At 33.6% G+C, this 24,845-nt stretch overlaps 3 protein-coding genes across 3 annotated transcripts; 2 read left to right on the top strand and 1 right to left on the bottom strand.

The window, feature by feature from the left end:
- LOC142545042 (EPIDERMAL PATTERNING FACTOR-like protein 5) lies at nucleotides 1-911 on the bottom strand. Its single transcript, XM_075652030.1, has 2 exons — nucleotides 595-911; nucleotides 1-384 (listed from the first exon to the last, which is right to left on the bottom strand). The coding sequence occupies exons 1-2, from the start codon at nucleotides 713-715 to the stop codon at nucleotides 158-160; spliced, it is 348 nt and encodes a 115-aa protein (XP_075508145.1). The 5' UTR covers nucleotides 716-911; the 3' UTR covers nucleotides 1-157.
- A 12,845-nt stretch (nucleotides 912-13,756) lies between these two features.
- On the top strand, nucleotides 13,757-15,187 carry LOC142545041 (acireductone dioxygenase 1-like). Its single transcript, XM_075652029.1, has 4 exons — nucleotides 13,757-13,924; nucleotides 14,042-14,224; nucleotides 14,550-14,789; nucleotides 14,921-15,187. The coding sequence occupies exons 1-4, from the start codon at nucleotides 13,913-13,915 to the stop codon at nucleotides 15,056-15,058; spliced, it is 573 nt and encodes a 190-aa protein (XP_075508144.1). The 5' UTR covers nucleotides 13,757-13,912; the 3' UTR covers nucleotides 15,059-15,187.
- Nucleotides 15,188-18,845: 3,658 nt separating this feature from the next.
- Nucleotides 18,846-24,393, top strand: LOC142547754 (acireductone dioxygenase 2-like). Its single transcript, XM_075656191.1, has 7 exons — nucleotides 18,846-19,004; nucleotides 22,699-22,810; nucleotides 23,132-23,226; nucleotides 23,506-23,620; nucleotides 23,708-23,832; nucleotides 23,944-24,014; nucleotides 24,123-24,393. The coding sequence occupies exons 1-7, from the start codon at nucleotides 18,987-18,989 to the stop codon at nucleotides 24,187-24,189; spliced, it is 603 nt and encodes a 200-aa protein (XP_075512306.1). The 5' UTR covers nucleotides 18,846-18,986; the 3' UTR covers nucleotides 24,190-24,393.
- Nucleotides 24,394-24,845: the final 452 nt, after the last annotated feature.

Genomic DNA, 24,845 nt, shown 5'->3' with positions numbered 1-24,845 from the left:
TAAATCTGAGCCTCTGACCAGTTTGTTATCTAACGAGACTGTATAAACTCCACTGTGTTTCTGCGGTATGATTAACAAATGATATGAACAATAAGAATTAATTGGCAAATAACGTAAATATATTTATTTTATTCTATATGATCAATTTTCTCCCTTTTTAAGGCATGAAAAGCTTGTTCCCACACTTGCATCGCCAAGCTTCTGGATAGTACTCTAATGGCTTAAACAACCCAGGATGAATGGGGACGTGCACCGGCTTACACGGCGAGCACCACCCACATTTTGATATGCAAGTCGGCGGTGATGAGCCCAGACCAGCCAGTCGCCGCCGTGTCGTGACAGCCTCGGCCACCTCCTCTCTAATCTTCTTCCTCTCTCCGACACCTACATTGATACACAACATATCTGACTCTCTTTAATCTAGTATCTTTATCTTCAACTCCTGATATAAAAATTTTAAGAATTGAAAGGATTTTCATAATTTGACGTTCATGGAAATTTGAACTGAAAAGATTTTGGATGGGAATTAAGATTCATCGTGTACTTCCAAATCTGCTTAATTTTATTTAATTTAGTTACATGTAGAGTACTTACTAATTAGATGAAGAGTTGGGTTGAAGCCAAGAGCTGGTATCGAGGCAAGTAGGAGAAAAGCTAGGGTGACCATGGTGGCAAAAGAAACAATATCCCTCCGATGGCGGCGGTGTTCGGTCATCTCTGATGCTATAGCTGATCGTAATGGGTCCGGAAACAATGGATTGCATATGCAAACGGGAGAGAAAGTTATATATGTCGTTGAAAAGAAGAGGAAATCGACGAAGAAGATTCGGAAAAGTGTGTGGAAAGAATGAGCAAATTAATGGAGTTTGAGGTGATATTATTGGTGATAGTTGCGTGCAAGCGTGCGAGTCCAAGTCAAAGAGACATACTACATTAAAAGATGTGGGGTGTGCATGTCAATTTTTTCAAACAAAAGTGAGGAATTCTTAAAGGGTTTGTCTCAGTTTGTTGTATGCTACCTTTCATTAGTACTACGTGGTTCTAAACTGCATGGTCGTGAAATGTCAGCTTTTTTTTTTAACTCACACACAAATATATACATACATATATGTAAAAGTAAAGGAATGAGCCCTGTTGTAATTAGTTAAATTTCAGTCTTAGTATAATAACGTTGTTTCTTAGTATAATAACGTTGTTTCTTTACTTTTTTTAATCAGAATGTTGACGTGACGTCGAACACATCATCAATATGTTAGGCAAGATACATCAGCAATATCTGAAACCACGTCAGCCATATTCAACGCAACGTTAGCATTTCGATAACAAATATCGTGTTACGAAAACAGAACTAGGCTACTTTAACGATCACAGATATTAATGTTTATAAAGCGACTTGATCCCCGAAATACGTTTGGCTAGAAATTTGGATTTTATCTTTTGTCGTCTTGTTTTATATTCACATGCCCACACGATCCTTGTAGAAAAATCTGGGATGGATTGCATATTTGCATAGTTGACTATGTTCTTTACTTTAAGGTTTACGGTAAGAAATTGAATCGACTGTCATTTAATAAAGCTATTTCCCTTTCCATGCTTTGGAGGTTGTATTGTCGTTCTGCTTGCTAAATTTCAACCGTTTCTTGTAACACTTCAAAGTGTAATAAATGATAGTAAACCGGTAAAATTCCCATTTATGGAAGAATTCAACTGTAAAAAATCAAGGCCTTGTTTTAACTCATATGAGTACGATGGCTCGTTGAATTTAGATTGTGTTTGGATCGATGATTTCAGATACTGGATTTTGAATTTTCTTTAACTTATTTGGATCGAAAAAATTAGAAGTTGTTTGAATCAAATATCTCTTTCCAAATCGAATTCATCTTTAATTCTTTTTTCGTCAATCAATGAAACCTGTCATGGATCTAATTTGCCAGTGCGGGCCTGGTGACGAACCGGGCTCGGAGAGGTCTGGAAAATTGAGTCAGTGTAATCACAAGGCTTTAAATAAAGCTAGATTTAAAGTAAAAAAAAAGGACTAAAAAGTTAGCATGATTTGCATATGAAATTGGGGCCTGCCTGTTACCTGCAGCCCGGGGAAAATTTACGGTAAAATGCATTTTTTTGTACATTGATTCGGGCCTGGAAACGAAAAATGGCAGACGTTACATATACCCCCTAGAGACTGAAACCAACAGGGAAATACACAGTTTTAATGCTCCTTGTGCTCGATTATGTAATTAATAATTGAGTCGATAGGAAAGTACAATTGAGTGATAAAATATAGGAATATTTTCATTTTTTTTCCTATTATATACTTAAGATGTTATTAATATCAATTTTAATATGATATTTTTAGTTTTTAACAAATTTCATGTTTTTTTTATCGAGTGTGTTAATGTGACACTATGCACGTCAGCGTTACATCGCTGTCATGTTAGAGAAATGACTAAAATATCAAAAGCATAGATAATAGATGACCAAAATCGTAACAAGGTAAAGATGTAAAATCAAAAAGTAATTTTACCATATATATATATATATATATATATATATATATATACACTATTTTATTAAGTTTGAGATACTTAGTGTAACTAACTTTGGTGTCATGATATGTTTTAATAAATATATATATTAATAAAATGTTGAAATTTTAATGCAAGTAATATGTAGTTCTCGGATAGAATCTTTGTTTCTTGGGGTTTATGTTATATGTTCAATTCTTATTGTGGTCAAATTTTTATTCTTTATTTTTCAATTTATTTTTTAATTTATATATCAAAATTACAGTTTAATCTCTCATTATTTCTTATAATTATATTTTGATCTTCATTTAAATAGAAATCAAACGAATTATAAAAAATATTACGCAATGCGTACGTCAGTGTACTAGTATATATTATATGTGTGAGTGTGTATTTCTTAAATATATTTTAATATTAGAAACTTGCAGTATATTGATTAATTAGATAGAATTTAAAAGGAAGAATAAATCAGAAGGCAGAACACAACTATTTTATACAGGATATTCTTTCGTTTCCATAACAAGGGCAAAATAGATAATAAATATCTCTTCATCACATGTTTGACTGAAATTTGTGAGTACAACCTTAATGGCAACGGATGAATTGCCCAACTTACCCTCAATGACATGACTCGTAATCAAAGAACCATTAATTCATTCAGGAATATGTTTGAAACAATATCAGTCACACAATGAGAGTGAAATAAAACTAGCATGGAATCTCATAGTTGATTTGTAATTTTGATTATTTATATTTATTTTTTTACGATTTTGATATTTTATCAACTTTCGGTTTTAGTCCGTTATAATTCTTCTTTTTGACTTGAACCTGATAGACGTTCACATATTCGATATCACATTAGCTTTTCCTATAATTTTTTTAATAAAACTGTCAAATAATTAAGATATTCAAGATTAAAAATGAATTTTAATAACATGTAAGATCAAATTTGCACAGGAGATAAATAAAGTACATGATTGTAATGTTCCCTATTCGTTTGTTGAATACTTTTTGGATTTGGTACAAATAGGCTTGTTTGGACGGTATATCATATATCGTATCGAAATTTCGATATACCGAAATGTAGATATAACATAAATTTCATATCGTTCTTATCAAAAGAATTCGATATACCGAATTCTCTGTACAGGATCGATATAATACAGTCTATGCTGAAATTTTTAAAAAATTGGTGTTACTCATATCGAAATACTGAAATTTTTTTAATGTCATCAAAATACTGATTTTTTTTAAATATCATACCAATACTGAATTGGCATTATATTATAATTTTTGAAATATTTGAATTTTTTTCGATATTTCTGTGGCGTTAATGAGCGATGACTTTAATTTTAAATTATTGATCTTTGTTGTTTAGTAGTCCCATATAACACTCGATCCTTTTTTTCCCCTTAAAAGTTTATTTTATATTAAATCTAATTTATCTTAAAATTTCATCTTATTCATCCATGCACTTAAATGAATGTCCGAAGGTACCTAAGCTATTAAAGAGATTAGATTGATTGCTATTTGGTAATTTGGCCTGTTTTTCATAAATACCTATGAACTACCATCGATTATTCATTATTGATACAATCTATTAATGTTGATATGATGTCCATCTTGGTGAGCGTCACTGCAAAATGTCTACGGAAACATATCTTGAAATGTCATATCGATCGTCCTCTCACACATTCTTGCACGAAATGTTTAGACGATGTTCGTATGACATCTTGTCATGGCCGTTTTTTTTTTTTACGTTCGAAGAGATGTTCTAGCGAACATCGTCGAAACATTTAATATAATTGTGTGGGAGGAGATTATCGATGTGGTGTTCCACAAAATGTTTCCGCAAATAGGGGTGTCAATTCGGGTGGGTTGGGTCGGATTGAGCAATAATACTATTCAAAAATTGCCAAACCCGAACCCAAACCCGAATCAACCCGATCAAACTGATTTTGAAAAATAAAAATATTCAAAATAAATATTAAATTAGAAAATTTATGATATAAATATAAAATAAATATTTTTTCAGACATATAATAAATAAAAATGTAAGCAATATTTATTAATTATATATTTGTTAAAAAAAATTAAAATTTTCTGGTCAACCCGGGTTGACCCGAACCAAACCCAACCCGATCATTTTTTCCGGATCAACTATCGGGTCTAACCCGATCTGACCCGAATCCGAAAACCCACAACCCAAACCTGATTTTTTTCGAATTGAACCGTATCAAGTTGAGGTGTCATATCTAATTTTGACACTTCTGTCCGCAAACATGTTGTTCAGCTCATGAAGTGCCCAAGAATGAGGTTTTTTTTTAAAAAAATAATATATTTTTAAAACTTATTTATTAAAATATTACAGATTTTAAAACATTATGAAAATATCACAAACCGGAGTTTCAAGTTCCGGATTCTAATTTTCTTTTAAAAAAGCTTAAATGTGTCACGGATTCAAATGAATCCGTGACACAATTTCATGTCTATAAATTGCACCGAGTATTTGGCGAATTCATCCATACTTCAGCTCAAGTTTTCGGCATTCGTAGCGCTTTTTTTTCTTCAGTTCGTGAAATTTATTTTTTTAGTTATAAAGAATTCGTGATTCTCTTTCCCTTTTAAATTGCATCGATCGTGTGATTATCGGAATTCCTAATTTGATTTGATAGTTTTCTCGCATATCAGAATTTTAGGGAATTGCGCCGAGTCTCAGTAATTCAGAATTTGATTTGGGAGAATTGTGTTGAGTATCAGAAATTGGGAGAATTGCGCCGAATGTAAGTCGAATCTCTGTTTTTTCTTTCTATATTGAATTTTTTTTATATTATTTCTGATAATGTTTGTAATTTATTGCAGATGTTAAACTCGGTAGCTGATTTAATTACAAATTTCATAATACCACATTTGAAAAGGTAATTTTAATAATTTCTTATATTTTAATTGTATTATTTATGTTGTATTACTGTAATTATAATTTTTTCGGTTGCATTATACTATTTTTATAATTTTTTTATGTTTAATATTAATTATGTTGTAGAAATACTAATACGAATACTAGTTAGAAAGTAATAATAAATGAGAGTATGGAGTAAGTTGGGATATTCGTATCGGAGAAGTGTTGTATTACCTTATTTGTAGGATCAATGATCAAATTTTGATAAATTTGATGTTAGTTTCAGTATGATTTATATGGGTTTAACGTGAAAAATCAAGTTGACCAAATCTTTATTTTTTATTCTAAAAGCTATATATAATAATCATATTAAACAAGCCATAAAAAATCCGACAGAAAATGTATTTATGATGTTTGAATGTGCAGATTTTAAAGTCATCTCCTTACAGAAAAAGAATAGGATGTTATTTAATAATAATCAAAATGTATAGGTGAGAAATGAGGGTTTTTATGATTTGTCATTTTCATTTTACAGAAAGAAATTATTATTAAAAAAATCTCGTGGCCAGTATGTGTTATTTTGGTTTGTCATTTTCAAAGGTCGTATTTTAAAATGTAATTATATTATAGTATTTCAATATGAGAATGAGTTTATATTAGGAACTTTTTAACTGTTTAACGTGTTAATTATAATAATATAATAAAATAAAGATAAGAAGTCTACTTGGTAGGCGTTACATATATTTACCTTTTTTTAAAAATAATAATAAGATTAATGACTCTTTATAATTATTTCAAAGTTGTACCTCTCGACAGTACATGTATTAAATTAATAATAATAATAATAATAATAATAATAATAATAATACTTTTTTTCAATGATATATTTTGAATTAATTTACTTAAAAATCTTTTTTTAGTAAGTAAATTAAGTTTTAAGGTAACGCAAATTTTATATGTAGTAAAACAATTTTGAAAAATATAAATTTATCTTATAAATTTTTCATTTGTTTCTGTTTATTATGTTTTTTTGTCTTTTTAATTTATTTATATTTTTAATGGTTAAAATTGTTAATATAAAAAATTAATATATTTAAAAATTCTAATTACACATGTTTAAAAATCTTAATTTTTAATATAAGGCATAACAATTTTTTTATTATTATAAAAACAAAAATTTGTATTATTAAATATAAATTTTAATTAAATTGATTTGACAATATATTATTTAGTAATAATAATAATCTTGTAAGTAATTCTTGAAATTTTATCAAATATAAAATATATATTTTAATATATGTGTAAAAAATTTTAATTAAATTTTGTTATGATTGGATACATTATGTCATTGTTTTTTGTTCAGACATGGATACTGTGAGAGCCTTACTTTACGTAGATGGCTATGTCATTATTGAAGATGGTAGGATATGATATAGTATCCCCACGACAAGGCCCATTAAAATCTCTCGGTCTACTACATTTTCTCAATTGATGAATTATGTGCACCGCAAGCTAGAGATCGACCCATCAAAATTCTACATCAAGTTGTCAATGAAATATTGTTATAGCTCGTTGGCTCGTTACATTGAAGAGCATGTCTATATCACAGATCATGATAGTCTACAATTTATGTTTGAGTTACAGACACTGCATTGCATGTACTTGTATGTTGATTCATCGCCAGTGTTACAGAACGTAAGTGATTACGATTTTGATGCAATCATGCTAGTAATAACGCAAGGTTTGGGAACAGTAGGTTTGAATGAAGCAGGACCTTCTATGTATCACGTCGATGAACAATCAGCTCATACATACTCTGGGATCGACACTGGTCCTTGGGATCACCATATCACGGCTCACACTGAAGAAGACTATGCGTGGGGGATGAATACAACACGAGAACGGGATTATACTTCAGGGGGTTGGGATCATCATATCACGGGTCCATCAGGAGTTGATGTCGCATGGGGTTCTAGTAGAACATGTCAATTGGATTTAAATTCTTGGGCTGATGAGGAAAATAACACAAATGTTAGACATTTTGATAGTTCTACTATGGATGCAAATATTCCCACCCCAATTACAGAACACATGCCTGAGCAAGATGATTTATTTGGGGACAGTTCGCATCATGTCATGAATAGAGATGATGATTTGTATGCAACATCAAGTGACGGAGAAGATGATCATCATGTTGACAATGCAAATGAAGGGACATCGGCGCGTGTGTTAATGTCTGGAGCAACAATGATAGAGAACATTCTTATTGCACATGAGCAATATTTACGTGAAATTTCCCAATTTTTCAACGAAGTCTACGACGAACAAATTCCAGATTCATTTGGTATTCCTTCTGCATCACGAACAAACTTTTACAATCCTGAAAGGCCAGAGCTCGGTGTAAAAATGGTATTTAAGAGCAAAAACGATTTAATAGCTTCAGTGAAGGATTTTTCTGTTCGGGTTTTGAGACGTAAATATATCGTTGTCCAAAGTTCTCCGACAATTTGGAAGGTCAAATGCAAGAACTGGTCCGAAGGTGGCAATTGTGGGTGGGGACTTCAAGCATCGTTGAAAAAAAATTTAGGCTACTTCATGATCACGAAATGTGTTGATGATCACACATGCATGTCTACCCAATTCGGTATAGATCACCACAACCTTGACGTAAACATGATAGCCAGTACACTTTTGGGAATCGTGCGTTGTGATCCTGCATACGAAATCAAATATGTGCGAGAAAGTATTAAAGAAAAATATGGATATGATATATCGTATGCTAAGGCATGACAGAGTTTGAAACGCGCGGTGGAGGTAGTCTATGGCACATGGGAAAGCTCTGTAACTTTGCTTCCTAAATATATGAGAGCTTTGTCGAAGTACAATCCAGGAACTGTTGTAGAATGGAAGCATCATCGACCGTATGACCATCCACATAAAATTTTGAACTTTGTGTTTTGGGCATTCAGACCATGTATAGATGGTTTTCGACATTGTCGCAACGTAATCAGTATAGACGGTACTCATATGTACACCAAATATAAGCACAAACTACTCATAGCAGTCATTGGATGCCAATAACCAGGTTTTGCCGCTAGCATTTGCGCTTGTTGATTAAGAAAATTACGAGTCTTGGCATTGGTTCCTCGGTAATGTTGCACGACATGTTACCAGAGGGTGTAGTGGTGTGTGCCTTATATCTGATAGACATGCGGGTATAACAAGTGCAGTTCAAGATCTCCCTGACTTCAAGCCTCCTCGTGGTGTTCATCGTTTTTGTTTGAGGCATGTTTGCTCTAATTTCAACAGCAAGTTCAAAAACATTCATTTAAAAAACTTATGTTGGGAAGCAGGGATACAACACCAAGTAGCAAAATTTAATGCGACTATGGAGGCAATTAGAACAAAGAATGCAGCAACTTTCACGTATTTGTCAAACATTCGAAAAGAAAAATGGTCATTGGCTCATGATGGTGGATGGAGACGAGGGATAATGACGACGAACATGTCTGAGTGTACTAATGGTGTGTTGAAAGTGGTGCGACGTCTTCCAATAACTGCAATAGTGGAGATGGCCTTACAGCGTTGCGTGCATTATTTCATTCAACGGCGAGCGCGAAGTGATAAGATGCTGGAAAAAAAGCAACCATGAACCGACTATGCATACTCTAAATTTGATATGTGGTCAAAAGAGTCAATTGAACATCGAGTAGTAAGATTTGACCAAAGGGATAAAACAGCATCCGTCGCGACAGGAGGAAGACCGGGTCGTCAACATCACGTACAAGCTGTGAACTTTTCTACGCGTGAATGCACGTGTGGTAAATTCACAATATTTGGAATTCCTTGTTCACATGTTATATGTGCAGCGAAATGGTTTGGTTTGAATCCCGCACAGCTTGTACAACCATGGTTTACATTGAGCGAATACATGAACATATATGATGGAAGATTCTACCCTATTCATGATGAACAATATTGGGACGAACCTACATTCCAATTACAACACAATGGTGTTCGTCGACAAAGGAGGCAGGCTGGTAGAGATCGCACGACATGCATAAGAAACGAGATGGATCAGCCATCAACGAGGGAGAGAAAACGTGGGAGGTAAAAGATTTACAATAACGTATTGTACCTTATTTTTAAACCATAACATGTGAAGTTATTAATGTAATTACAAAATTGTGTATTAAAATGTTGTATTTATTAATAATTCTTGTTCATTGCATGTAGGTGCAGGTAAAAAGATTGAGTTATGGTGCCAAACAATTATTTTGTGACGTAGATTTTTCAATTTAGTATTGTATTGTTATGACAATTCAGTGTTGTATTGTTATGAAGATTTTTTAATATGTAGTTTGTTGACTTATTTGACTTGATTTAGCAATTACACTTATATTTTTTCATTACTATAAATTTATCCGTAAATTTATTCGTATAAGAATAATAAATCACAATCAATACATTCCACAATTTTAAAAAGTCAATAATACAAAAATTGTATACGAATGTTGAAAAAATATATTGCAGCAACAACTTGTAGTTAAAATAAAAAAATTGAAAAACATACAACAATACGATGTAAGTAATTGTGCATATCTAAATAAATAGTTAATGTCGATGGTAACGATGCCCCTCAGCACGGTGGTCTTCTGATTACTCTACATCCACGACCTAACATCTGTTCAACATCTCCATGCGTACTTGTTTGTGCTACAGATGTACTGGTATCGGCAATGTTCCCACCAACCTCATACCCTTCTGTATCAGAATATTGTTGAAATGGTATGAGCGACGTGTTAAAAGTAGGGCGACCCTCATTCATACTCGGTCGAAAGTCACTTTGTAAAACTTGTGTAAAACTACCAGCAAATGGAGTGTAGTAACTAGTGTCATACGATGGAAAGCTTGAAACCACTGGCGGAATAGTGTATGCCATATTTGAAGATGATGGTCCGGGTTCAAACTCATTTCCTGTCCGCATCGGTGGATATTGCACCGGAGCTGGGCGTGTCTGTGACATAGATGCATATGTTATGTAACATATATTTAATACAATATATTAAATTTACGTACATATGTAGATAAATTGAACATGTCTTACGATAAATTGTCGGTAGTTTGCATCAACATGATGGTAGCCCATGATGTTCGAAGGTACCACTGGCGGCGAGAGCACTATTTGTGAAATGCGATGATACCAACCAACATAGTCCACTGTGATCGCGGGTGTTCCAGGTATGACTTAATCCCCACCAATCACAAAATTATATCTATCATTCCACATTTCTACAAAATCTTTGTGACATGTCGCCCAATCAAAGTTGTTCCGGCCTTGTCGAGTCATTTTATGGAAATTGTCGAAGTTAGTAGCAGGTGGCCGAATACCCTGACGCATTTCAAACTGTCGGAGACACCACTCTAGTCTATGCATCTCAACTATATGAAAATTTATCAATGCGCATATCGACCGACATAGATGAATTCTATTTCAATCAAGAATTCTGCCAACCTCCGGGGACTCCATATCATAAACTGTCCGCAGAAACTGAAGCAAATAAAATGAAAAAAAGATTAGCAATTTGATAATATATAATTTAGACTGAATTTATAAAAAAATTTCAAACTCTAAACAACTAATTTATATATCTACCTGCCCTTCTACCATCCTGTCAAGCATATCTCTCATTATACGGGCCGAATGATGGGCTGTGTGTGTCCAAGAGAATCCGCGTCTCCACCTGCAATTTATAAAAGTACACAATATTTTCATTTAAACAAAATAAAATAATAATAATAATAATAAATTTTAATTATTTCTTATTAGTACCATGCGCTGTATGGTGGGAATGATAGACCCCGAAGCACATCCGTAGCCTGTTCTTCTGAAATAGATACATGTTGAGCTCTATCAGGGCAAAGAAGAGTAATTCTATACCACATCCAAATCTGCAATAACATACAACAGAAATAGTCAAATCATATGAAAAATAAGTACAACAAATATAATGACCGTAGAGGTGTACAAATACCTGCAATATCTGAACTGGGCCACACAAATCGACCTTTAATCTCATTGATGTGTCGCACAACTCTCTATAAAGATATGTCAACACAGCAGAACCCCAGCTATACGTATTCACTAATTCTATGTCCTCAAGGAAATGCAAATACATAAGTTTCACAGCAGCACCTTCCGAGTCCGGAAACATACATGCACCAATGATCATTAATGCAACACAACGAGAATATTGTGTCATGTCCTCTTCAGTGCTTTGATCATTAATCATATTATTTAGGCAATTGTCTAGCAAAGCGATCAGATAAAGATGTGCACCTTTAATCTGAGAAGATGTGGGCGTAAAACCCAACCAAGTAGCGCAGCGCTGTTGTAAAGTATGTTTGTTGTACGCGGTATCTACACCAATGATGAGAATGCCATCAATATTCAACTCCCAAATAAGGGCAACGTCCTGCAGGATGATTGTTGCCTCGTCCACGGTAAGGTGAAATGTGTGTGTCTCACGACGCCATCCCTCAACAATGGCTGTAAGCAAATGATTATCATAATATTTAATAGGACCACACTGAATGACAGCATAGAAGCCCATGCGTGCAAGATATAGGCGGACACGGAGGTGAATCCCAGCATTAAGCAATCTCCAAAGACATTTGTCAGACCGGCGTGACGGAATTATTGCATCCATGTTTTCAGCGTTGATATTAGTTGATATGTGTCTATCCCACAAATACAACACATTCCGTATTTTCAGCCATCTTGCAAAGAAAAAATCATTAGTTAAAAAATATTATATTTTATTTTATATCAACAAAATTTAACTACAAATTTTATAGTAAACAAAATTTATTTGCAACTTTCGGATCGAAAAAAAAAAACATATAAGTTGATGATAAATTGATAATAAAACTAATTACTGTAAATTAAATAATTTCTTTTAAAAATCAATAATACTTCATAAAACATAACAAGTAATTATAATAAATATATTAGTAATAATTATTATTAAGTATAATAATAGTTATAAAACGTATACATTAGTAATAGTTATTTATTATAACATGTAATTATTAAGTATAGCAATAGTTATAAAATGTTTACAATAGTAATAGTTATTTATTAGTAATAATTATTTGTTATAAAATGTATACATTAGTAATAGTTATTTATTATAAAAAGTATAACATGTAATTACAATAAATACATTAGTAATAGTTATTATAACAAATATATTAGTACGTATACATTTATTGTAATTAAATTAAGTATAGTTATTAGTATACAATTAATATTATAATTATTCCAATAATACAGTTATTATTATAAATATTACGTGATGCTTTAATTATTATACAATTATACAATTAATATTATAATTATTCCAATTTTATAATTATATAGTTATTATTATAAAATTAATATTATAATTATTCCATTAATACAATTTATGTTACAACTAATTCCAATAATACAATTAATATTATAATATTTATAATTAAATTAAGTATAGTTATTATTATTACTTAAAACTACTATTATGCGTCTGTGCTCGGTAATTCAACAATTCTAAATTATAGTATTATAATTCGAATAATACAATTAATATTATAACTGATGTTATTACTTAAAACTACTATAATTAACGAACAATAATAAATATAATAAACAAAAATAATATCGTTACCTATTAATATTCTGAAAAAAATGACGAAGACTTACACTAATGAAGAAATGGAAACTTCTGAAGACCGGTACTGGAAAGAGACGAGCTTGGTGCTTGATGATCGAAAGAGGTGCTCGGTGACCGAAATAAAGTAAAGGAAAAGGAAGAAAGATGGAGGAGCTCACCGTGAATGAAGGAAAATGAGGTTCTCATTTATAAAAGGGGGAGCTTATGGATTAATTGAACCCGTGGCTTAGTCACGGACTCTGAGAATCCGTGGCAGTTTGCCACGGATTCTTATGGTCCGTGACTTTGTCACGGATCTTAGAATCCGTGAGCGGTAATTTTTTTTAAAAAAATAATTGAATCCGAAAATCTGATTTCCGGATTGTAATATTTTTACAAAACCACAGATTTTGTTATATTTTAATAAATAAGTTATAAAAATATATTATTTATAAAAAAAAACCCAATAATAATAACTCATTAAATGTAGTTTTGTGGGTGTGTGTATATATTATATATATCTTCCCCATTATTATTTATTTGAGTATGGGGAAGTTTTTTTTACAACCCGTACCAGATTTTAATAATTTATGTGCATCCTATCTCGAAATCTCAGTCCCAAATTGAAATATGCCCACAAAAAACGATGATATTTCACAAAATGCACCAGAAGAAGTTAAACAAATACATACCTCCCAAATCAATGGACGTGTCAACATCCCAAGCAAGCATAATTTAATCCATTAATCTCCAAGCTTCCATTATTGTCCTAGCTAGCTCTGAAACCCTGAATTCTCATGGCGCTGGAGGTCAGTCCCAAGTTTCCAATTTCATTATTGTTCACAAACTTTAATTCTTCTCAGTTTTAATGATTAATTTTAGTATTAATTGTATGAATTAATATATTTGTGTATATGAACGAGCAGGCATGGTTTATGCAAGAAGATGAAGAAGATCAAAGGCTCCCACACCAGAAAAACCCACCCGAATACGTCTCAATGGATCACTTGGCGGGTCTTGCAGTTCTCTACTGGAAACTGGACCCGAATAAATACGAGAATGACCCGGCATTAGACAGGATCAGACAAGAGAGAGGATACAGTTTCATGGTATAATCATAATTTCCATTTCTTTCTGAATAAAAATTTCAGCACCGTCGGTTTTTTTTCGATCTTGATATTTTCTTGACACGATGTTTACGTATGCATTGTCATATCAGTATTTCTCGATGACGAGAAAACTAAATTGCCAAAATTTGAAAGAGACCAGACTAAAACATAGTTCCGATAACATAGATAACTAAAATTACAAAAGAGAAAAAACACGTGGACGAAATTTAGAGTTTCCCCTGATTTCTACGCAACGAATTTAGTGGATTTAATATAATTGAGCGATTTTCGGAATTTACCCCTCAATTTTTAATCTCTTATTTAGGACTTGCTGGACTTGCGCCCTGACAAGGTAGAAAACTATGACCACAAGCTGAAGAATTTTTTCACGGAGCACATACATGCGGACGAGGAAATACGATACTGTCTTGAAGGGAGTGGGTACTTCGATGTCCGGGACAAGTCGGATAAATGGATCCGGGTATGGATCAAACCCGGTGACCTCATCGTGTTGCCTGCAGGAATTTACCATCGATTTACCCTCGACATCGACAACTATATCAAGGTTCGTATGCTCTTATTAATAATTTTTGTAAAACGAGAACGAGATATATGGACATTCTGTCAGATTATTCTAGACATATGTAATACAATGTTTTTATGTTGCGAATGTGTATATCATTTAATTTTTTGCAGTTGATGAGGTTGTTCGTCGGAGAACCAGTGTGGACACCGTTCAACCGTCCGCAGGACGATCATCCGGCGAGGAAGAAGTATGTCACCAACATTATACAAGACATTGTTGCACCACTTGAAGCATATATAAAAATATAATTATTTTTTTTCAAAAAAAAATTATATGATCACTATATGTTGTGGCATGAGATTAGAATTTTCTATAAAATTTGTATAATACTCGATTTGTGAAGATAATTTCAATGAATCTCTTTGGTTTGTTGAGTATGTTTCCCCTCTGTTTTACGCATTGAGGTTCTTATTTTAAATAATTAAGTTGATTATTATAGTTTTGTGATGAAATTGGAAAATATAGAAAAACTTAAACGATGGGGGAAAAAACATTATTTAATTTTCAAATAATACTGGAAAATCGATATGGCATTCATATTAAAATAAAGATAAAATTTTTGATTTTGCTTGTTGATTAACTCGACTGTTTCATTGGGCATTATGATTTTTATTTTTTTTTGGAGAAATTGTTATTCTAAAGGGATATGTTGGATTGAGGGTGAGTGCCAGGGTTAGAGAAACAAAAGAATGAGTGACAATTTGGGAAATGCTCGTGTTTCGTGTTGCTGACATTATGCTATTTGATCTGGTTGGTCAAATAGATCGTAAAAGAGGAATATCAAATCTTAAGTCATAAGACTTTCAACCCCAAAACCCTTTTTGGATTCACGGGCTTACCAACACAGCCCGTTGGAACCCACGTCGGTGCAGATCTTTATGTCAACATGTCACTTAGACTTTAATATGAAGCTCTACTATATCATAAATATAAATAAATAATGTTGTCATTTGACTGATAGTTAAAACTTTGAGTAGGTCTGTTGTGAGATGGTCTCACGAATCTTTATATGTGAGACGGATCAATCCTACTGATATTTAACATAAAATAATACTTTTACCATAAAAAAATAATATTTTTTCAAGGATGACCCAAATAAGAGATCCGTCTCACAAAACACGACCCGTGAGATCGTCTACACAAGTATTTGCCTAAATTTTTTGGCTCAATAACAAATGTTTAATTTAAAAACCAAGGGAATAAATTTCAAAGTATTAATAAACTGCACATTTTTTTAATATTTTTGGAGATGATGAGGTTTAGACAATCTCAAACTTGAAACAACAGTCTATGCATGTGATCGTAGGACCTTCTCATTTTGAAAAGGCGACAGCCGGCCTCTGTTTGCATATGCAAAGCTGAATGCTATACTCGAGATTAAATGAATTTAGAACCACTATATTTATTTTACAAAAACTTCAGAAGAAATTTTTGGATAAGAGGTTGGGTTAGGAAATATAAACGAATCGAGCTAACTCGTGAATCTATCAAATTGACTTCACTTAGTCAAGTTTCAACTATTTTGAGCTTGAACTCGATGTCATTTGCGGGTTTTTTTCGAGCTGATCCATTCGTTCATAAGAAAAATTGGGACTACATAGCATTTTTAAATGTTTTTCAAAATAGCAATTTCTCATATGTACTTTCTGAACAAAATCAATTTTGTGTTTATAAATGAAAAAAAAAAGTTTTATTATTTTTAAAATAGAAAATATTGTATTTTTCAATTTTGATTTTTAACTAAACGCGCTCGTAAGCTGTGAGCGGAGCTTATTATTTATTATAGAAATTGGCAAATAGAAAAAATATATTATTAATATTATTATCATTATTATTCATGCATAGCATCAATCGAGACACACACTAGTATATTAGGACACCTGTACTTCTGTGTGTAAAATAGTTAATAAAACATAAATGCATATACTTTAAATCATAATTTATTTTTTATAATCTAAATTTAATTAAAGAAAATTATTACCTAAAAATTATAAAATATAAAGAAAAAATGGATTATTTTAAATAATTTCAAAGAAAATTATTAGACTTTACTCTTTCAAAATAGAAGTGAAAATTTAAAAGTAACAAAATTGTTTTGGCAAAAATTTGTGTGTGACGGTCTCACAGATCGTATTTTGCGAGGCATATCTTTTATTTGAGTCATCCATGAAAAAGTATTATTTTTTATGCTAAAAGTATTATTTTTTATTGTGAATATCAGTAAAGATTCGTGAAACCGTGTCATAAGAGACCTACTCAATTGTTTTAGGTAAAACAAAAAATGTTTCAGTGGACACCAAAGCGACATCTCTCGTGGGCGGTGTTGAGTGATAGCACCAGACACATTCTACCCGAATTTCAGCAACCAAGTGTGCTTCTGCGGTAGAGGTAAGTTTTGTTCAATGGCTCGCACCATGTTCACCGTATCCGTTTCAAGACACCATGGTTGGTTCTGGAAGGCAGAACTCCTTCCAACACTGCTAACTACCATGCCCCTTTGACTTAAACTAGATATTCCATTTTACCCAATGTATGCATAGTTTTAGAATAGGTTTCTTGTGAGACGGTCTCACGAATATTTATCTGTGAGACGGATCAACTATACTGATATTCACAATAAAAAATAATACTCTTAGCATAAAAAGTAATACTTTTTCATTGATGACCCAAACAATAGATTCGTCTCACAAAATACGACTCATGAGATCGTCTCACACAAATTTTTGTCCTAGTTTTATTGTCATTTTCATCCCAACCAAAATTTTGCTATTAAAGATTGAGTAGGTCTCTTGAGAGACGGTCTCACGAATCTTTATCCGTGAGACGGATCAACTCTACCGATATTCACAACAAAAAATAATATTCTTAGCATAAAAAATAATACTTTTTCATGGATGACCCAAATAAGAGACACGTCTCACAAAATACGATCTGTAAGACCGTCTCACACAAATTAAGATTTTATGGATCTACATAAGTGTACCCAGTACTTTAAGAATGTTCATGGTGTAAGTAGTAGTAGCTTGTGCAGTTGTCCAGCTGCTTTGACAAGGATTTCTTTCCCCCTGCCGAAAACAACTGATTCTCCTAACCCTTTCATTTTCCTCCAAACCCTCTGTTCTCTAAGACCCTCTTCTTGTTGTGTTTGTGTCCCATAAAAACAGAGAGACCCAAATAACTCTCGTATGATTCATTCGGAGGCATACCAACACCCGTTGTTTCATTAAATTTGTAGTGTTTGGCCTAAAAGTTATTGAAGATTTGGCCAAATCAATGGAAGCAAAATAGCATGTCCCTAATAATTTCACAATTAGATGGTGACGTCTTTCCAAAAAATATTGTATCATCAACAAAAATAAATGATAGAGATAGGGAGCAAAGCAAGAATACAGTTGATCTCATGTGAAGCCTGCTTTACAATAACAGACAGGCCTTCTTGACACATTAAGGATAAATATGGTGAAAGCGGACAACCTCGCCGGAGCCCCCTCGGAAGCCTTGTGTTCCCTCGGCGGACTCCGTTGAGTTGTTGGGTGCTCAAATAATCCACAACACTTTCCAACCATCAGTTGGAAAATCACAATTTAGTCATCACTAGTTAAAGTATATCCTAAAATACAAAAAACAAAAATAGTCGCAAGCCCATAAGATATAAGACAAGCCCATTGTTTTAATAATAGTCTAGATGAATCAATTTATTTTGTCGGTTACAATAAAATTGCTTCCACCTGTCGACATCTCGAATGTTGGATTTGTATTACACTTTTGTTTTTATTTTTTTTTTCAATTTCAACGCACACTTTTATTGTTATTTTTTTTATTTCAACAATTCAAGTATCAATTTAGTCCCTTCATAATTTTTCAAATTTCACTTTAGTCCATCGATAATGATAAAAAAAATTGTACACATGCATAACGTGTGCAGATCAATTAGTTTCCACTAATTGACATTACGTAATTGAATATTTAATCGTTTTAGTCAATGACCAAAACACCCCCACAATTCAATTAACCTGGTCCCTGGACATACGATGTTTAACAGAGAGGGATAATTTAGTCCCTTGAACAATGATACCCCCGGTGTTTCTTCACGCGCACAAAAATCGATTCACGCTTAAATATAAATAAAACAAAAAAATTGACTCACGCTAACAGTCGTTCGGTGAAACAAAGGAAATGGGTTCCCTCAGCAAGGTTTTGTGATTCTACAGCTTCTAGCTCTTTGATTTTCGGGATTTGATTTCGTTTTCGTGGTTGGTCGGAAGCTTGATTAATCTCAGTGTTTTTCTATTGGATCTGTTCTGTGTATTTTTTTTTTTGTCATTGTCGTTTTTTTTTGGAATTATTTGTTTGTGCGTTGAATATTTTGCGTAAAGGTTGGAATTTTTTCCCCGGAGAAAAATATGATCGGCCATGGCTTGAAATTTTGAGTTGATAACCAGGTGAACATATAAATTTCACTGGGGTTGAGAATTTTTTGCTTACGGTACCTAAGAAGATGAAGAATTTAGGAGGGCGAAATAAAATTTACAGAGGTCATCAGTAAATAATTCTTAAGAACTTTAGAATTTTATAATTTAATGAGCATGGTTATGCTTGTAGCCTATGTTACGATTTGTTTGAATAAACTTGGCCTGGAAAGAACGTATGAATTCTGTTGTCCATTTGTATATGGTGTGATGACTTTCTTGATATATATCGGTTCTGTAGATTGGAATATCTGACTTAGTTCTACTTCTGCAATTGAATTATTAATTTCGCAAGTGGGAGTAGGGAGGATTTTTGTATTCCCATGATTCTTGTGGAGTTCATTGGTTCAAAGAATGCTGAATCAAGGTCTCCAGGCAACACGGAACACATTCATGGACCACTTGGAACGGGCTAAAACGTGTACCTTGGCTCTTAGAATGATTACGAGAAATTTCTTTTGACTAACTTGGCAGTAAGTCATAATAATATCTCCCACAAGACTTTGAAGCATATCCCCTAAAGCACAATTTTCAGTAGAAGCATTTGAAAATTTTGATCCTTACTCTAACCAGGTATGATTGTAAGGAGTGGGACAGTGCTCTGCCGCCATCACAAGATTTCGGACCTCCTCTTTGTCGAAAATGAAATGACATAGTTTCCCCTTCACTATAAAATGGAATGAATAAGATTATCACATAGCTAAGAGTGGTTAGATTCTAAAGTAAGTTTCCCTGCTTGAGGCTGAAAGCTGGATTCCCTTGACCGGTGCTTCATGAATATTGGGTTGGTTTGCTGAGAGCATCCTAGGTCCTAAAGTCCTAGCTTCATATCTCAAGCATTATATACTGATTGTCAGCCTGTTTCGCTAACCTCAGAGACTTTAGTTACCAACGACAACGTAGCTTCTACTTTTGGGCTAGGTAATTATGTTGTTCTTATGTTATGTTATCATTGATCTCTTCTCTTTCACTATATTCCTCGCCATCTTCGTGGAAATCATTGAAATCATATTTATTCCTTGGCTATTAACTGTGTCGTCTGGATTTCAGCCGAGCCGTTTGGAAGTGACCCAAATCTCTGCAGGAGAAGGATTGAAAGGCTACTTGGACGAGAAGGTTGCATGAAAATTGGGGGTTCAGGGGTTGTGGGCAGTCGAATTCCCGTAGATGGTTTTGTGTTAGGTTTGAAAACGTTGTCCAGGACTAGGAGTGGTTGTGGCACTAAATGTAAAATTGCAGTTGGTGCTGGAGATTGGAGCATAAATGTACACCTACATTGATTCAGAGAAAGGGAATTGGTGTGAATTCTTTCTAGGCCAACAAGGCTCATTGACGGGTTTATTACAGACAGAACCTTGCCAAATCAAAGAGGTTTAGAATGTTCTGAAGCTATTGTCGGATCCTGCGGCAAATCGAAAAATTGATTGTCCTCGGTTTTGGTGATCTCGTTTCTTGTAAGCAAATGAACAAACCTCTGTGGCATATTCACCGTCTTGTTATCTTTACATAAATTTTGGAATGTTGGCATACGGTTCACACTGAATTAGATGGGAGGTTTTGAGTTGTTGCTACCAAGTGGCGACACAACCTTTGAGACGTGTAGCAACTATAGGCATACATTTGTTATTGGGGTATCCTTTATATTCCAATGATTCTTCTGGTCAAAGGTTCCATGAAATTTAGGGATTTTTAGTTGTCCCACATCGGTTGGATAAAATTCATGAAAGTTGTATATATGGACTTGGACAATCATCCCTTTGGGGTTGAGTTAGGTCTAAATCCAAATCTTAACATGTATAAGAGCTCAAATTCCACCGTTATATATTGGACTGCCTATAGATGAGCCACCTGTTCTACTAATAGTTGGGTCACTTGTAAACTTCACGCTTCAGATGTTAATTTTTGAGCGTGAGGGAGGTGTGTTAGTTGTCCCTTCCCCTGGAGCTAGCATTTGAGGTTGAGTTATGTCCAAATCTCAATTTTAATATGGATATAAAATTTATTACCCAATTCCTAATATTGGCCGGCTTAGCAACCTTTGGACGCTGTGACATTTGCCCCACGATAAAGACGGTATTTGTGTTGCAAGGGAATTAATGGGTTCTTTGCCATGACTTTGTACTTATCATCAAAATCAAATTCTTCTGGGTTTGTGGTAGGGATGTTTAACGAGACGGATCAACCCGAAACAGTCCGGAACTGCCCTGTTAAGTTTCTTGGAACCAGATCTAGATCTGGTTGGATTGTTTTCAGAAAAAAGGGGGGAGGGTGTGGTTTGGGTAACGGCTGCCCAATATGTAAGGCTCCGGAACGGGAACCATGGAACCCTTAGTTGAGGGATGGTTTGTGGTACTGCTTGCTGTCTGTAGTTGACATATTTATTGACAGAGTACTTCGTTTACATTGGCAGTAGGACCGGTGTCGTATCGATGGTGTCAAGCAATGGTGTTGGTTGTGACACTAATTGACAAAGAGAGGGATCCCGTTGATACTTGTAGAATAGCTGGACAATAAGAAAAAATAATTGACTTATCTTCGTATGCTTAAAGAATGTTTAAATTAGCAAATAAAGGGGAGAAATTCTTTGATAATTTATATTACGTAAACTACTCAAACACAACCTAGACTAACTAGATATCTAATTAAAGGAGATACTCTCAGAAAAACAAACGTTGGTGTGTTTGGTGAAGCATTTACCTAAAACGACCTCATTACTTTAAACTTACGATCCTATTTTAAAATATAAAGATTAATATATTTTGAAATTATTTAAATGAATCTATCATTCATAATATATATTTTTTATAATATGTATGTTTTTAATAATAATTTTTCTTTAAGTTAGTTTAGATATTAAAAGATAAAAATATGAATTAAAGTTTATGAATTAATATTTTATCAAAAATTTGACACACAACTTGTGTAGTACTGAAATACTAGATTATAAAGAAGGGTCTAATCTGAACAAGATACTAAGTAATTCTTGTTTTCGATATTTTTACACCTAAAAATAAAAGGGCTACTAAAATTATGATATAAATTTGAAGAAAATGAACGTATAGTTTTCGGTTTGGCAACTGCTAAATCAGTGCTACATCTCTGAAACGCGTCCAGTAAAAAGAGACCTGGTATATGTAAGCCGAGACAATGCAAAACCATTAAGATTGCAGGAATTCTAAACTGTATATCATCATCAGATTTCATCTGTTGATTTACTTGTTATTCCTGTTGTGCGCACCAAATCATTGTGGTATTTGTAGTGTCAATGTGAATGAATTTGCCAATGAGGATGATGTTAAACTTTCCAACATTTAATGGGACACTTGATCTTCCTTTGCATAGTTTTGTTGAATTTGGTGTCCATGACTGAGATACAATCCAACATGAAATTCATTGCTAACAAATTTTTTTACATGCAGGATGACAGGTCGGAAGTTATTCAGGCATGGTACATGGATGACAGCGATCAAGATCAGAGACTTCCCCATCACCGCGAGCCTAAAGAATTTCTCTCATTTGAAAAGCTTGATGGTACATCTGAGTCTTGGAAGTTGTGTTATGTTTGCTCTAACTCCTTATTTTGTTGATTATGATCTGAACTTAGAGATACTTGGTGTAAAGCATGTGGTGCTACCTGTCTCCCAAATGGCTCGAGATACTTACTTGGTTTGATTGATTATGTCCGGGACTAATGCAATTTTTTTGCAAAGAAAAACCTAATGAATGTTGTTTACGTTCCCTTTAAGATAAGCAATTAATTTCGTTCTTCCCTATCAATGTGGGCCATTGAACGGGTTATTCATAATTCTCAGTTTTGTGCTTCTGATTTGAACTTTGTTGCGATTATTTTAGAGCTTGGAGTGCTCAGTTGGAGGTTAGATGCTGACAACTACGAAACTGATCCAGAGTTGAAGAAAATTCGTGAAGCCCGTGGATATTCCTACATGGTATGGAAATATGTTGAGTAATAAGACATCAGTTTATTTCTTTGTAGTAAACATTATGTTGTGTTTGGATAAAACGATATGAATTTGGTGAAGGGTTGTCAAGTTCGGAATAATTATCAATACAAGAGTTTGAATTGAGAGAGAGTGAATTTGAAATTCACCTCAATCAAGAGCATTTGAATAATTTATATATTTAAAATCACGTATTTAAAATTTTTTTTATATCAAATTATTCAATTCACATACCCTCTTGACACGTGAAGTTATTATCTTCTTCAGGACTTTTGCGAGGTTTGCCCAGAAAAACTTCACAATTATGAGGAGAAGATCAAGAACTTCTATGAAGAACATCTTCACACAGATGAAGAGATCCGCTACTGTGTTGCGGGGAGCGGTAGTTTTACGTGACTAACTTGACTTGATGATTCTTCTGTTCTTATCAAAGATCTTTGAAGCTAAACGGTTTTATGTTTTTGTGAAGGTTATTTTGATGTTCGTGATCGTGATGAAGCTTGGATCCGCATTTGGGTGAAGAAAGGGGCGATGATTGTCCTGCCAGCTGGTATTTATCATCGTTTCACCCTTGACTCGGACAACTATATCAAGGTGGGCACGACCATTAAAATTATCAGTAAATACGGGCTTTTGTGTTAATCTTCCACCTTTTGTTCTTGTTATTCAAGATTGCGTCTTTTTACTGTAAATTGTCACATACAGGCAATGCGGCTCTTTGTTGGTGATCCCATTTGGACCCCATTTAATCGTCCTCATGATCATCTACCTGCAAGGTATCTCAATACTAAAACTCATCTGCTTCCTGCGAATAACCCAACTCCTACGTCGGCCATTAAAAATTCTTAATTTGAGATCTAACACCACAATGTTGTCTCCTGCAGGAAACAATATGTTGAATCTTTCGTGCAGAAGAAAAATGCTGGACAAACAGTTGATGCTGCAGCTTAAAGTACATCTAGATGATGACAGAATTCAGCCGACTGTCGCCACCACCGGTTTGGACTTATGGTTTTCCTGTAATATAATCCCCTGACTAATAACGAACCTGAGATCTTGCAATAGACTGTTTGATCAAGGTTTGGGTGTGTATTTTCGACTCTGTTTACGTTAAATGTGGCGAACGTGCTGGTTAATATATGTTATATTGAGATTTCTGCGTGTCTTTGTTTGGCTTCAAGACGGATTCCCATCCACATCTGAGGTATCCTTTTCTGTGAAATTATCTTCTTCCCAACCACAACCTAAACCGTAATCCCCCAGCGCGCAAATACGCAATCGATGTTTTATCTACGTTGGAGAACATCTTGTGTACTTTTTGAAGTAATCTCAATTTTAACTTGAAAAATGAAAATACAACTAATGCATTTCATACAATTCTTTTTTTTTTTTTTTTTGGGATTTCATAAAATATACATGTGCTATTTCAAAGAGACACGCGGAAATTATGCTCAAACTCAAATTAATCTGTGGAAGAATATTGTTTTTAATTTTATTGCGCTATAATTTCAAATTAGAATATGTCAAATTTTTTAAAAAAAGTGGGGCAAAAGCTTGTGTGAGATGGTCTCACGGGTCGTATTTTGTAAGACAGATATCTTATTTAG

This window comes from Primulina tabacum, chromosome 5 (assembly GCF_025594145.1).
Source record: "Primulina tabacum isolate GXHZ01 chromosome 5, ASM2559414v2, whole genome shotgun sequence".
NCBI lineage: Eukaryota > Viridiplantae > Streptophyta > Magnoliopsida > Lamiales > Gesneriaceae > Primulina > Primulina tabacum.
This window is presented reverse-complemented; position numbering and strand designations above follow the sequence as displayed.